Source organism: Lontra canadensis, unplaced genomic scaffold (assembly GCF_010015895.1).
Source record: "Lontra canadensis isolate GAN:19392208 unplaced genomic scaffold, GSC_riverotter_1.0 scaffold25, whole genome shotgun sequence".
In the NCBI taxonomy this organism is placed as follows: Eukaryota; Metazoa; Chordata; class Mammalia; order Carnivora; family Mustelidae; genus Lontra; species Lontra canadensis.
Window position 1 is genome coordinate 10,417,505 of NW_022631019.1, and position 12,328 is coordinate 10,429,832.

Here is a 12,328-nt window from a genome sequence, read left to right on the forward strand (position 1 = left end):
CCAACAACAGCAGGCATGGATCCCGGCACACAGAAGGGGCTTGGTCAGCAGTTTGGGGGAGCTCTCCGTTTCCTCTTGAGGAGGAGCTACCAGTCTGAAGGTGGAAGTCCAGCCTCTGCTCTCAGGAGCCCCCAGCCGGATGGGGGAGGTATGGCCTCCTGCCCTGCCACTGAGGCCATCCACACACAGAGACACACGCACTCACACGGCTCCGCTGAAGGACAGAATGGGAGTTCGTGCGGCTACACATGCGGGTGCTGCAGGGATGGACCCGTGGGGATTCATGGAGGCCAGCAAGAGGCTGCCACGTCGCCCCTCTCCAAGGCCATGTTGCAAAAGTGAAGGGAGGCCCGGCCGTGCTTTGGAGGAAAGGGGCGGCAGCCTTCCCAGAGCCTCCTGCTGTCAAGAGCAAAGTCTGGAATTTGGTGTTTGTCCTGATAAGGCAAATGAAGGAGACAAATCAGAGCCCAAGGGGGATTAATTTCCAACCAAAAGGCAGAGGCATGGCTTCCTCTGCCTGCTGTAGGGCAGAGGCGTGCTCCCCGGGGGAGTCCATGACACCTGCTCAGCTGCTCCCCTGAGATGGAGAGTCCCACCCAAGGCTCCCCTGGAAGCCCCCATGGTGACTTTGCTCAGATCAGCTGTCCCCCCCCCCGCAGTCCCCCACCCCTTGGAACCACGCCCCTCGACAGTCTGAAACCCGCCTGAGTCAGGTGCCAGGTCGGAGCCAGCTCTGCCATTTGTTGGCTGTGTGGCCTCAGTTTGCTCCCCTATGAAATGGGATGATAAAAATACCCACCCACTTCCCACTTCTGTCACTGGAGTGCGGCCAGGATCTAGGATCTAGTGACAGACTGCAGATGGAAATTTCCAAGTTCTCGGTGACACCTGTGCCTGGTGAGATGCCTTCTGACCCACTTAAACGTCGTTAGATGTTGGGTTTTCTTAAAGAGAAGCTCACTAGGAGTGCAGTCACACCGTGTTAGGGTCCAGGGCCCAAAACTAGCCCAGCCCTGCCTGCCTCCCAGCCCTCCCCGGGGCCACCCCCTGCTTGACAGGAGTCACAGCAGATGAGCTCTTTCTCCATGGCCTCCACTGTCCCTGTCCTGTAGTCACAGCCCTGCAGCCCGGAATTCCGGCCCCACTGAGCTGAGCTACCCTGAAGAGGACAGAGGATGTGTCCAGCTGCAGGGGGACAGGTTGAAAGCTGGAATGTAAAGGCCTGCCCAAGACTCAGGGTCCCCACTGCATGGGTCTCCCCATGGTCCCAGCAGACCTACCTGTGCCCTGTTCTACCCAGGCTGCAGGGAGGGAGGCAAAGGGCAAGAGGACGAAGGAGTCCCCTCAGGGCCAGAAGGACATCAGCTTCTGTCGAACACCAGGCTGGGAGCCCAGGGTCCTTGGTCCTTATGTCACACCTGGTGGCTCCGACTCTCCCACTGGCAGGCTGAGTTTGTGGGGTGGATGCTCAGGATGAGGAGGGGTGGTACAGCCATTGCCTGCCGCATATCGCTGCCCTCCGCTCACTGTGGGCCCGGACCCCATTTGGACATTCTCTATGAGGGCAGCGTAGTGTAGGGTCGGCTGTGTGGGCTTTGGGGTCAGACATGGCTGTGTGACTTCGGGAAAATGGCCTAACTACTTTGTGCCTTCTCACACAAAAGGCTTCCTCAGTGTTCTCTCCAGGGAGAGAACAGAGTTCTGGGGCCTGTGGGAAAAGGCACTGAGGCCCACCGTGGACTCAGCAGCGCCATTCGCTAAAGAACAGGGGTGTCCGGGGCACAAGGGAGAGAGTCTGCCATCAGCAAAAGGCAAATTGCCTGCCAGGCAGCTGCTTGGGGCTCGTGGCCCTGCATGGGATGTGTGCATGCGTGTGTGTGTGAGAGTGAGAGAGAGAGAGAGAGAGAGAGAGAGAGAGCTTTGTTAAGATATAATTCACATATCATTCAATTCACCGACTTACAATGTACAGTTCAGTAGTTTTTAGTCTAGTCACGGATTGTATGTCCTTTGCCACAGTCACTATTAGGACATTTTGATGAGGTCAGGAAGAAACCCCATGCCCTCCAGCCACCACCCCTCCAGCCACGTGTCCCTGCCAGCCTCCACCCCCCGACCCTGGGCCACCATGAGTCTACTTCGTGACTCCTTAGTCTTCCCTACTGTGGACTGTTCGTAAAGTCTGTGGAATCACATGGTATGTGACTGGCTTCTTTCATGTAGCATGTTTTCAGGGTTCACCCGTGGTGCAGCATAAAGTGGTGCTTCTTTTTTTTTTTTTTTAAGATTTTATTTATTTGACACAGAGAGAGAGAGATCACAAGTAGGCAGAGAGACAGGCAGAGGCAGAGGGGGAAGCAGGCTCCCAGCTGAGCAGAGAGCCTGATGCGGGGCTCGATCCCAGGACCCTGAAGTCATGACCTGAGCTGAAGACAGAGGCTTAACCCACTGAGCCACCCAGTGCTTCTTTTTATTACCAAATAACATTCCGTTATATGGCTATACACCACACTGTGTTGTTGTTCTTAACCCATTCATCAGTTGATGGACATTTGGGCGGTTTCGCAACTTTTGGCTTCTGTGACCTGTGCTGCTGTACATTTGTGTGTTTGCTTGGACTTATGTTTTCATTTCCCTTGGGTGTGTGCGTAGGAGGGAATTGCTGGATCATGGGGCAACTTGACTTTGACTCACTTGGGAAACTGTCAGACTCTTTTCCAAGATGGCGGCCCCATTCCATCCATCCCGGGCAGCAGCTTGGGAGGTGTCCCAGGTTCCCCACATCCGTGTCAACACTTGAGTCTATCTTGCTTATTTTGGCCATTCTGGTGAGTGTGAAGTGGTATCTGGTGGGGGTTTTGATTTGTGTTTCCCTGTTAACGAATGACGTCAAGCTCATTTTATGTGCCTGTTGACCACTTCTTGGAGAAATGTGTGTCCAGATGGCTTGTCTGTTTTTTACTCGGATTGTCTTTTTATTATTGGGTTTTAAGAGTTCTTTGTATATTCGGCACGTAAGGCCCTTACCAGACGGTTTGGAAGTATTTTCTGCCGTTCTCTGCATTGTCTTTGCACTTCCGTGGTGGTGGCTTCGGGAGCTCAGCAGTGTCCCGTGTTGATGGAGTGTGATGCAGCTGTGTTTTGTTCCGCTGTGAATACTTTTGGTGTTGTATCTCACTGGGTGTTTTTTTGTTTTGTTTTGTTTTAAAGATTTTATTTATTTATTTGATAGAGCGATCGCAGGTAGGCAGAGAGGCAGGCAGAGAGAGAGGAGGAAGCAGGTGCCCTGCTGAGCAGAGAATCTGATGCGGGGCTCCATCCCAGGACCCCGAGATCATGACCTGGGTCGAAGGCAGAGGCTGAACCCACTGAGCCCCCCAGGCGCCCCACTCTCTGGGTATTTTTAATCAAGTGCTTCTCCTGCGGAGGAACTGAACCAGACGATGGACTGTCGCACTGGGCCGAGTGGTCCTGGGGCTCCAAGTGGGCCGTGGGGGCTCCTTCAGCAGGGAGTGGGGCACCGTCAGCTTCCTGGGCCGTGGACGCAGATGCTCGCCAGGCCCCCAGATCCCTCTGCCTGGAGACCCTTCTTCCATTCAGGGCTGGGAGGGATGCTCAGGCTAGGGCTTGCCGCCCTGATTGGATCAGTGAAACTGAGAGGTGAGAACAGGGACCGTGGGTTCGAGTCCTGGGGATGCCACTAAGTGACCGGGGCACGTGGGAGAGAAACATCATCTTTCTGCACCCCGTTTTCTCTTCTCTTAAAAAGAGGGTAGAGGCTGGGTCTCTTCTCAGCCTCTGGGGCCATCGGCCAGCGAGGGCCCCAGGCTCTGACGCGCTCTTCTGCCCCCATAGCCATGAAAGCGGACCGGAAGCGCCTAAAGGGCGAGAAGACGGACCTGGCGAGCCAGATGCAGCAGCTGTACGCCACGCTGGAGAGCCGCGAGGAGCAGCTGCGCGACTTCATCCGCAACTACGAGCAGCACCGCAAGGTGGGGGCCGGCCCGCCCTCCCCCCCCACACCAGCACCCTCTCCCTCAGCCCTCCCCCCTTCCTCCTCCTGCTCCCTCCCACTCAGCTCCCCTTTCCTCCCCCTCCCTCTCCCTTAAGTCTTCTCCCCTCCCCCTGCTCCCTCCCCTCCCCCACCCCACACCAGGTCCCTCCCCACTTACCCCCTGTACAGACACACCAGCACCCTCACCTCCCACTGCCTGCAGGATACCTTCTCTGCCATCAGGAGGTCTGGCTTCTCTCATCCCCAAACACACTCACTGCCCATGTCCCCTGCACGCCTGAGGAGGCCTCTGATGTGTCTGGGCCGGGCTTGGGTATGGAGATGAAATGGGCATAGCCCCTAGCTGGGGGGCCCGCAGGCCTCCTGGGCAGATAAGCCTGGACAGGACATCCCAGTCGCTGACAGTGTGGACTCTGGATTCCAGCTGGCCTAGGTTCAGATCCCAGCCCCCTAGGTGTGTGCCCTAGGGCATCTCACCTCCCCTCAGAGAGCCTCAGACTTTGTAGAGGTGTTAGCACTGGATGAGATGTGATGAATGCAAAGCAGTCTGCGTGGCATCTGGCAGTAAGGGCTCGGTGAATATTAGCTACGCATCTTATTAATAATACCGTAATAACAGTGTGCAGAGAGACCCAGGAGCCCTGGTGAGAGAGCAGGAAATTCTGCCTGCAGGAAAAGAGTCTTGGAAGGCTTCACGGAGGAGGGGACATAGGAGTTGGGCTCTGCAGGGTGAGTAGGAGTTTAGCCAAACAAGTTATTTTTACTGTTGTTGTTTACCAAGCAACCCAAGGCAGACCAGAGGAGGTCGTGGCCGCCCCGGCCCAGGAGCCGTGGGTGGTGCGCTGAGCATCCCAGTGGCACTGTGGCCTTCCTGAGGCTTAACAGCAAACACTTCTGTCTTGGCAAGGGGTCATCAAATTTGTTTTTATAATTGTGCTCTTACTGGAAAATGAAATTTCCATGGAGACCCACTTCACCCCTGGACCATGACCTTTTTTTAAGTCCAGGTAACTGGGGGCCCCCCCTAAGTCCAGCTAGCAGTGTGGGCAGGGTTGAAGCTGCTGCAGCTGAGGGCAGCCGTGCGGCCGCGGGTCAGCATCAGTTACTCAGTTCCACACACTTCACGTCCCCGGCCCTTCTGTGATCCAGGCTTGTGGCCTGGTGCTGGGGGCAGATGCCCAGGATGTAGTTCAGCCCCCAGGGTAAGAGCTCCCCATCCATGTGCATGCTAGGGGCTGTTCCTGTCCCCTGCTGCCCTGACCCCACCTGAACCCAGGTCCCCAGAAAAAGAACTAACCAGCAGTGGCATGCCTCCCTGCACTGAGCGGATTGCTTCCAGAACCTTCCAGTATGGCTCCACCTGTGATGGGGTGATAGTGCCATCTGTCGCTGTGTAGCTTGCATGGCTGCCTTCTGCCGAGCGTTGTCACCCTGGGAGGTGGGACTGTCGCTGTCTCACAAATGAGGCGGTTGGTCGAGGTTTGAGGAGGTTGAATAATTTAGCCAGTGTCCTGCAGCAAAGATTCCAACCCAGGCGTCCTGAGCCCAGAGAGCAGGGGCCAGTGCCATGTCCTGGAAGGGACCATCCCCTGCCCCCCACCGAGGCTGCACTGAGAAGCGGGGGTGCTGCTCGCAGCCGGCATGGGCACTGTGGTGCCGTGGCCCTCCCGGTCAGGTCAGCCCCCTGCAGCCGAGGGTGCCCAATCATGTAGCAACAGTGTCTGTCACCCGCTGCTGTGTGTGGGCTGGCCCTCTGGGACCCAGGTATGTGCCCATGCGCCGAACGGCACATCCCTGCTCTCATGCCCTGTGTGGATACAGGCATTTCTGGGAGGCTTGTTCCTGCCCACAGTGTCCGTGAATATGGGTTCAATGCCAACGTTGGGTAGCAGCACAGAGAGCCGCTCTCAGGTGGGTCATCCAGGAAGGCCACTCGGAGAGGACCTCTGAGCCGGGATGGCCACGGGCCCGTGTGGTGCTGTGCTCTCCACGTGGATTTTCTCAGTCCGTCCTCAGAATAACACCTGAAGTCCTGGCATGTTATCTCCGGGTTACAGACGAGGGCGTGGGGGCCTGATAGTCCTTGCAGCCTGTCCTTGCAGAGCCGGGATTTGACCCACACTCCCTCTCCCCTGACGGTAAGCTGTAGCCTCAGCTCTGTGACAGCCCCAGAGGAAGGGCTAGCCCTGGGCCTCCCTGGCTCTGGCCATCTGGCTGTCAGGCCTTCGGAGAAAGGGCTGGCAAACAAGGCAGGAAGGCCGCCTCTCCGCACAGCCCTGGGCCGCACACGGACTGTGAGCAGGGCTCCTGAGCCCGTGAATGGGAAGGCCTTGCTGGGGGTGGGGGATGGGGTGGTGGTTGGGCAGGGCCCTGCGCTGGGACCCTTCTTCTCGGAAAGGGCACCTGCTGCTCGGACGCTTGGCTCCTGCCCATGGAGGTCAGGCCCCCTGACACAGCCGTCTGTTCCTTGGCTTTGCTCCGGCTCGGGGCAGCTGGAGCTCTGGGACCATCCCTCTGCATTTCCGAGGAAACGGCTCGGGGCTGGGGGTTCTGCCGGGCACCCTGCTGCCTTTGGTCACAGCCGCTCGTGGAGGGGTTCAGCCTGCTTTGGCATGGGCTGTGACCCTGCGGGGTGCTGCGGGACCCCCGGGCAACCAGAGCAGCCGGACAGCAGGTGTCTCCTTCTCCATCTCTCCTTTCCTGTGACACACATGTTACCAAACACCAGAGCCCAACACCTCTCCTGACCCAGACTTCCCCCAGACTCCATGTATCCCCAACTCGGGAAGTCATTTCATCTTTATAACAGTCCTTTGAAACAAGTGGGGTCGACACTCTCCCCCCGCCCCGGTATTAAAGATGGAGAAACGGAGACTTGATGGGGTAGAAACATTTGTCACATTCATTTTTTCATCTGTTCACGGAAACAAGACGTACGGAGCACCTACTAAAGGTTTGTCTCAGTCCAGTCCCCCAGCTAAGCTGAGGCAGAGCCAGGGGCCTCCCTCATCTTCCTCTGGTCCAGGGATCAAGGCCTCTATGGCCCCTCCAAGAGGAGGCCCTGCACCCCCTCTGTAACGGCCTGGCGCTCTGTCCCTGCAGGAGAGCGAAGACGCCGTCAAAGCCCTGGCAAAGGAGAAGGACCTGCTGGAGCGTGAGAAGTGGGAGCTGCGGCGCCAAGCCAAGGAGGCCACGGACCATGCCACGGCGCTGCGCTCCCAGCTGGACCTCAAGGACAACCGGATGAAGGAGCTGGAGGCTGAGCTGGCCATGGTGAGACCCTGCCCCACCCGCACACATCTGGGGTGTCCAGAAAGCTGCTAGAGGCCACGTGATGCGCTGGGGAAGGGGTGTGGGGACGGGGTGGGGACAGGTTTGCCGGGAGTCCCGCAGCGGAGCGGAGGAAGGGGTGCAGCTGGCTGTGGGGTCCGTGATGCTCTGTCAGCCTCCTTCCACATGGACCCCCGAGCCCCCTGAGCCCAGGCTGCAACCTCTCATCCACCTGCAGGGGCCTGGTGAGCGTGCGGGAGCCCATCCACACTTCCACTGTCAACAAACAAAGCCATTTTTGTTTAAAATACACATACTTGTTTAGGAAAACGTTTGGGAGAAAATGCACCAAAAAACTAACAGTGGTTATTTCTGGGTAGGATTATTGCAGGAAATCTCTAGTGAAAATGTCTTACTTGGGTTGTCAAGGAAAAAATGTTATTCTTTTTTTCCCCAATCCCAAACACACCTTCCACGTATTTCCAAACACTGTGTCTTCCATGGAAGTGCCCAGCCCGCCTGTGGGGACAGAGAGCCCAGGTGGTGTGTCCGGGCCTGGTGAAAGGGGTCCAGGGCCCAGGAATCCTGCTCTGCCTGTTCCTGTGTGACCTTGGGCCACTCACTAAACTTCTCTGGACTTTAGTGCCCTTTATCTGGTACCAGAATGGGGGGAGGGTCTTTACCTTACCCTGTCCTCCCAGGAGGAAGCCAGGACCACCAAGGGCTCAGTGTGACCTTGTCTGGGAAGAGAGTGTGCAGGGTGCTCCTGGGGGATAGGGGTGGGTGAGGGAGTCCCATGAAGCTCTTAGAACACCGCGGTCTCCTGCAGAGAGCACTGATGCTGGCTAACTATGTGGGGGACAGCCATGGGTTCTGGGTTTGAATCCAGCCCCACTGCCTGCTAGCTGTGTGACCTTGGGCAGGACCCTTCACCTCTCGGAACCTGTTTCATCAAGTCTTAGTAGGGATAATTGCATATATCCCGTAGAGCCTGGGGATTTTGATGAAATAATGCCAGGGAACTGCTTTGCCTGGTGCTGTATATAGCGGTGATATGGCGACACAAAGGTTCTCTAGGGTCGGTTTTTTCAGGATCGTGGGCGGTGCCATGGCAGGTCAGGACCCCTGGGCCCCTCCTGGGTCTCCTGTCCAATGCTGACCCCTAGTGGTCGGAACTGCCCAGGCCGGAAGCAGCTGCTGCCGCCAGGTCCCCTGCAAGGGTGGGTGCTTTCCCCACCAGTGGGGTTTGCGGAGGGCCCAGTAGAGGCCAGGTGTGTCTTCTGGCCTTGGAGCACAGTCCTCAGGCATTCGGGGGATTTCTTGGGGTCTTTCAGGACTGGGAAGCAGATCTCTCTCCTCTCACCATGCCCAGACTCCTCAGCCTGCTTCCGTTCTGGTCAGCGCAGCTCAGGTTCTGGCCCCTCCTCTGGTGGGCATCAGACCCCTGCTAAGCGGGAGTGCGTACGGTGTGTGTTCGCAGCCTGGAGTGCGGGCTTTTTCTCCGTCACTTTGGCCGAGGTCCGCCCAGGGCTCCGCGGCAGAGGGAGGGCCTAGTGCCCAGATGCGTGACAGCCCCAATGTTGTGGGGGTGTTCGCCAGCCCCTCTGTCGCTCGCCATCTGTAGAATGTCACACCCCAGAGACTTCCAGAACTGTCTGCTCCGGGTGGCACTAACCAGCTCGCCCTGCTGCCCTGCTGGCCCGGCTGAGACTAAAGGGAGGCCGCCATCCCTGGGCGTGTGCCTTGCGGGTGAGCACCAGAAAGCCACTCTGGCAGGTTTAGCCTGTGGAATGTGCCGGAAGGGAAGTGAGGAGCTCACAGAGGCAGCGGGAAGGCTTAGAAATGGGCCGACGTCCAGGCGGCTGCGGAGGTGGGGAAGCCAGGGGCCTACATGGAGCGGTCTGCTCGGTGGCCCCTGCTGGGGAGGATGACCCTGAACCTGCCCTTGAATGGCACCTCAATTTTTTTTACGACTTCGATTCAACACAAGGTGCAGAATGGCCCATCCTGAGTCACTTGCTCACCACTTGCCTAGGGGTCCTGGCTGTGGCCCCTGGTGATGAGTGACTTCCTAAGTGACCTCAAGGTGCCACCAAGGAGATGGGAGCTGAGCTGGCAAGTTCACACCTGCCAGTGACCTTAAGAGCCTGGGAAGCAGCCCAGTGCCTGATGAGCATAAGCGGGCCCTGTCCCAATTTAGGCAGGGGAGCTGGGCTGGAGGTCTCTACACACCCTGTATGGTTCTGAAGGCTGCTTCCCTTCACTAAAAGTCAAAGACTTTGGCTTCCCAAGAAGCAAAGCCCTCTCAGTGTTTGGTGGTCAGCACCCACGTGCCCGCTCAGCCACCTGCCCTTTCGGGGGGAACGTTCCAGATGAACGACCCCTGGCCAAACCAGGCATTACCACTCATGGCACATGTAGCCACATCAGCTTTGTGAGACCACCCTGTGGGGGGGGGGTAGCTATATGTTTTTTAATAAGTTCTTTTATTGAGATATAAGTCAACATGCCATGAAATTCTCCCTTTTAAGATGTACAACTCGGTGGATTTGAGTATGTTCACAGAGCTGCACAGCACTCACCACGATCTAGTTCCATAACAGTTTCCCCACCCCGAAAAGAAACTCGTACCCACGAGCAGTCACTCCAACGAGGCCTATATTCCTCTTGTGCCCATTTTAGGGACGTGGAAACAGGCTCGGAGGGCAGGAGCTCGCCCAGAGCTGCCCAGCAGGTGGAAAGGCAGCGCTGGGAGTCACAGGCCCTGTGCTCTGTGATGTGGTGGCTTTGTTCTCGAGGCCTTTATAAGGACATCTGGCTGCTGGTCTGAAGGACGCACCTCCCCCAGCAGCCATGGCTCGGTCCCTCAGGCCCTCCCCACTGGCCTCCGCTACACAGAGGGGATGGGAGACAGGACCACCAGCCCCCGAGATCACAGGCTTCGCCAGAATGCTAGTCCTGCCCCTTCCCCCGCCCTGGAGCTTGGTTGATGGTGGCCCAATTTTCTGTCAGCGCTGCTTCTCCAAAACAGGGGATGTTTCTTACGTAGACTACGCTGTAAATGGGGCTTCTCACCCTCAGCACTGCTGACATTTGGGGTCAGATAAGGGTGTTGTGGAGCCTGCCGGCACACCGGAGAGTGTCCAGCAGCTTCCCTGGCTTCTGCCCACTGGGTGCCAGGAACACCTCCCAGCTGGGAAAACCAAAAGTCTCGGGACGTTTCCCAGGGTCCCCTGGGGAGGTGGGCGGGGGCAGAGTTCGCTCCAGTTGGGAACTAGTGTTCTGTTACATTGGTGTTTCAGTCGAGCATGGGCGCAGCACCGGGCCGTGCCCTGGCCATCCAGGCCTAACAGAATCCCAGTTGGGTCCTGCCATCTTCCGGCTGTGTGACCTCTGACAAGGCACTCAGCTTCTCTGATGCTCAGTTTCCACATGTATGAAGTCAGGACTGTAAGACCTTCCTCCTGGAGGGCGGGGGTGAGGTGAGGAGATGCTCGGTGAATACCAGCTGACCGGGCTTCTGCACCCAGCCCCGTCCTGTCCTCGGCCCCACCAGGGTGAGGAGGTGTGGATTTTCGTGTCCCTTCCACTGGCCAGTCACTGTGCAACCTCAAGTCACTTTTAACCGCCTAGACCTCCAATTCCTTGTCTTTAAAAATGGCAGCCGCCACAGGCCCAGGCAAGAGTCAGGCGTAGTGAGGGTGGGTGAGAGGCAGGTCAAGCAGCAGGGGGACGACAGGGGCGGCCGTGCTCTGCATTGGTGCTGCTTCTGCCCTCGCTCTGCGGAAACCCACCTGCCACAAGCACCACCTCCTGGCCCTGGACCAGACCTGCTCACAGACCTGCTCATGTTTTCCTGGAGGTTCCTGTACCAGGATCCTCCCAGCCTTTGGCCAGCGGAGACATTCACTGGACAAGCAGGAAAGCCTTGAAAAGCTAATGGAGGATTCCGCTGAGCCGCACTCCAGCATCCCTCAGGGGCCCAGGCTCCCTCCAACATGACTGCTTCGTGGCCTCCCATCAGCAGGCCCTCCGGGCAGTCAGGGGCCTTCATCAGCCCCGATCCAGAGGGAGGCCCAGCGCAGGGGCCTGCCTGCCTCCTGCATCTTCTCACCCCATCTTGGGGGGAGGGGGGCGTCAGTGACCCCACCAATCCTGCAGCTACGACTTACTGAGCGTGCATTAGAGAGACTGGGTTCTGGGCCTTCATGGAACTTAGGCCATGCCTGGTAGATGTTTCCTGCTGAGTCACTAACCTTTTTTGAGTATTTTTCCCATAGACCAGGACTCTCCACAGCAACCATGGGATCCCCCTTAGACATGAGGGCGTGGAGGCACCGAGGGCTGGGGGACCTCACTCAGGATCCCCCAACGGGGAAGGGGCACAGCCAGGCTCAAATCCGAGCTGTCCGATTTCCAAGCCCAAACTCCAAAGCACTAGCCTGGGCCACTTTGTCACACAAATCCAGGGGGTGCTGTTTGCCTAGAAATGATCCCTCTCCGTTCCTCCTACTGGTGAGGACCTCGCTCAAGGTCACATGGCAAGTTAAATAGTCGAAGTGAAATTTGCACCCAGTTCTATCTGATTCCTGTCATGTGAGGGGGTTTGCGCCAATGCACCAAATCCAGCAGCTCGGAAGTCCAGGCACAGAGCACTCTGGAGAGGGTAGAGACTCAGAAAGAAGAGGGAGCCAGAGCTCAAGGGGAGCTCCCAGCATGAAAGCGCGTTCAGTGGAAGAGTTGAGCCGAAGGAGGCAGTGTAGACTGCCATGGGAAGGTGACCCGTTGCAGCCCCATGCATGCCTGCCCTTTAAGTTGACTCCACACCTCTTCTGTAGTTCTCATCTCTGTTGTAGCTCTGTCCCGAGTAGACTGTTTGTAAGGGTTCCTGTGCTTTAGAACTCAGAAGTCCCACCCCCTCCCCATCCCGCAGGATTCACTGTACGGGACGCCCAGCTGTCCAGCAGCAATGATGGTCAAGCTGTCTGCTGAGTTAGAAGGTACCTCTCCCAGGCCCAGACAGAGCTGAGGCCCTGCCTGGGA

General features: G+C 57.5%; 1 protein-coding gene across 4 annotated transcripts in view; it reads left to right on the top strand.

Annotated features, from left to right (window-relative positions):
* The window catches only part of KAZN (kazrin, periplakin interacting protein), a 1,022,442-nt gene that overhangs the window by 965,390 nt on the left and 44,724 nt on the right, over positions 1 to 12,328 (top strand). For all 4 annotated transcript variants that reach the window (XM_032863466.1, XM_032863468.1, XM_032863467.1 and 1 more), the window contains 2 exons: positions 3,856 to 3,992; positions 7,118 to 7,288. In XM_032863466.1, coding sequence (XP_032719357.1) covers positions 3,856 to 3,992; positions 7,118 to 7,288 — 308 coding nt within the window. The remainder of the gene's footprint in view (positions 1 to 3,855; positions 3,993 to 7,117; positions 7,289 to 12,328) is intronic.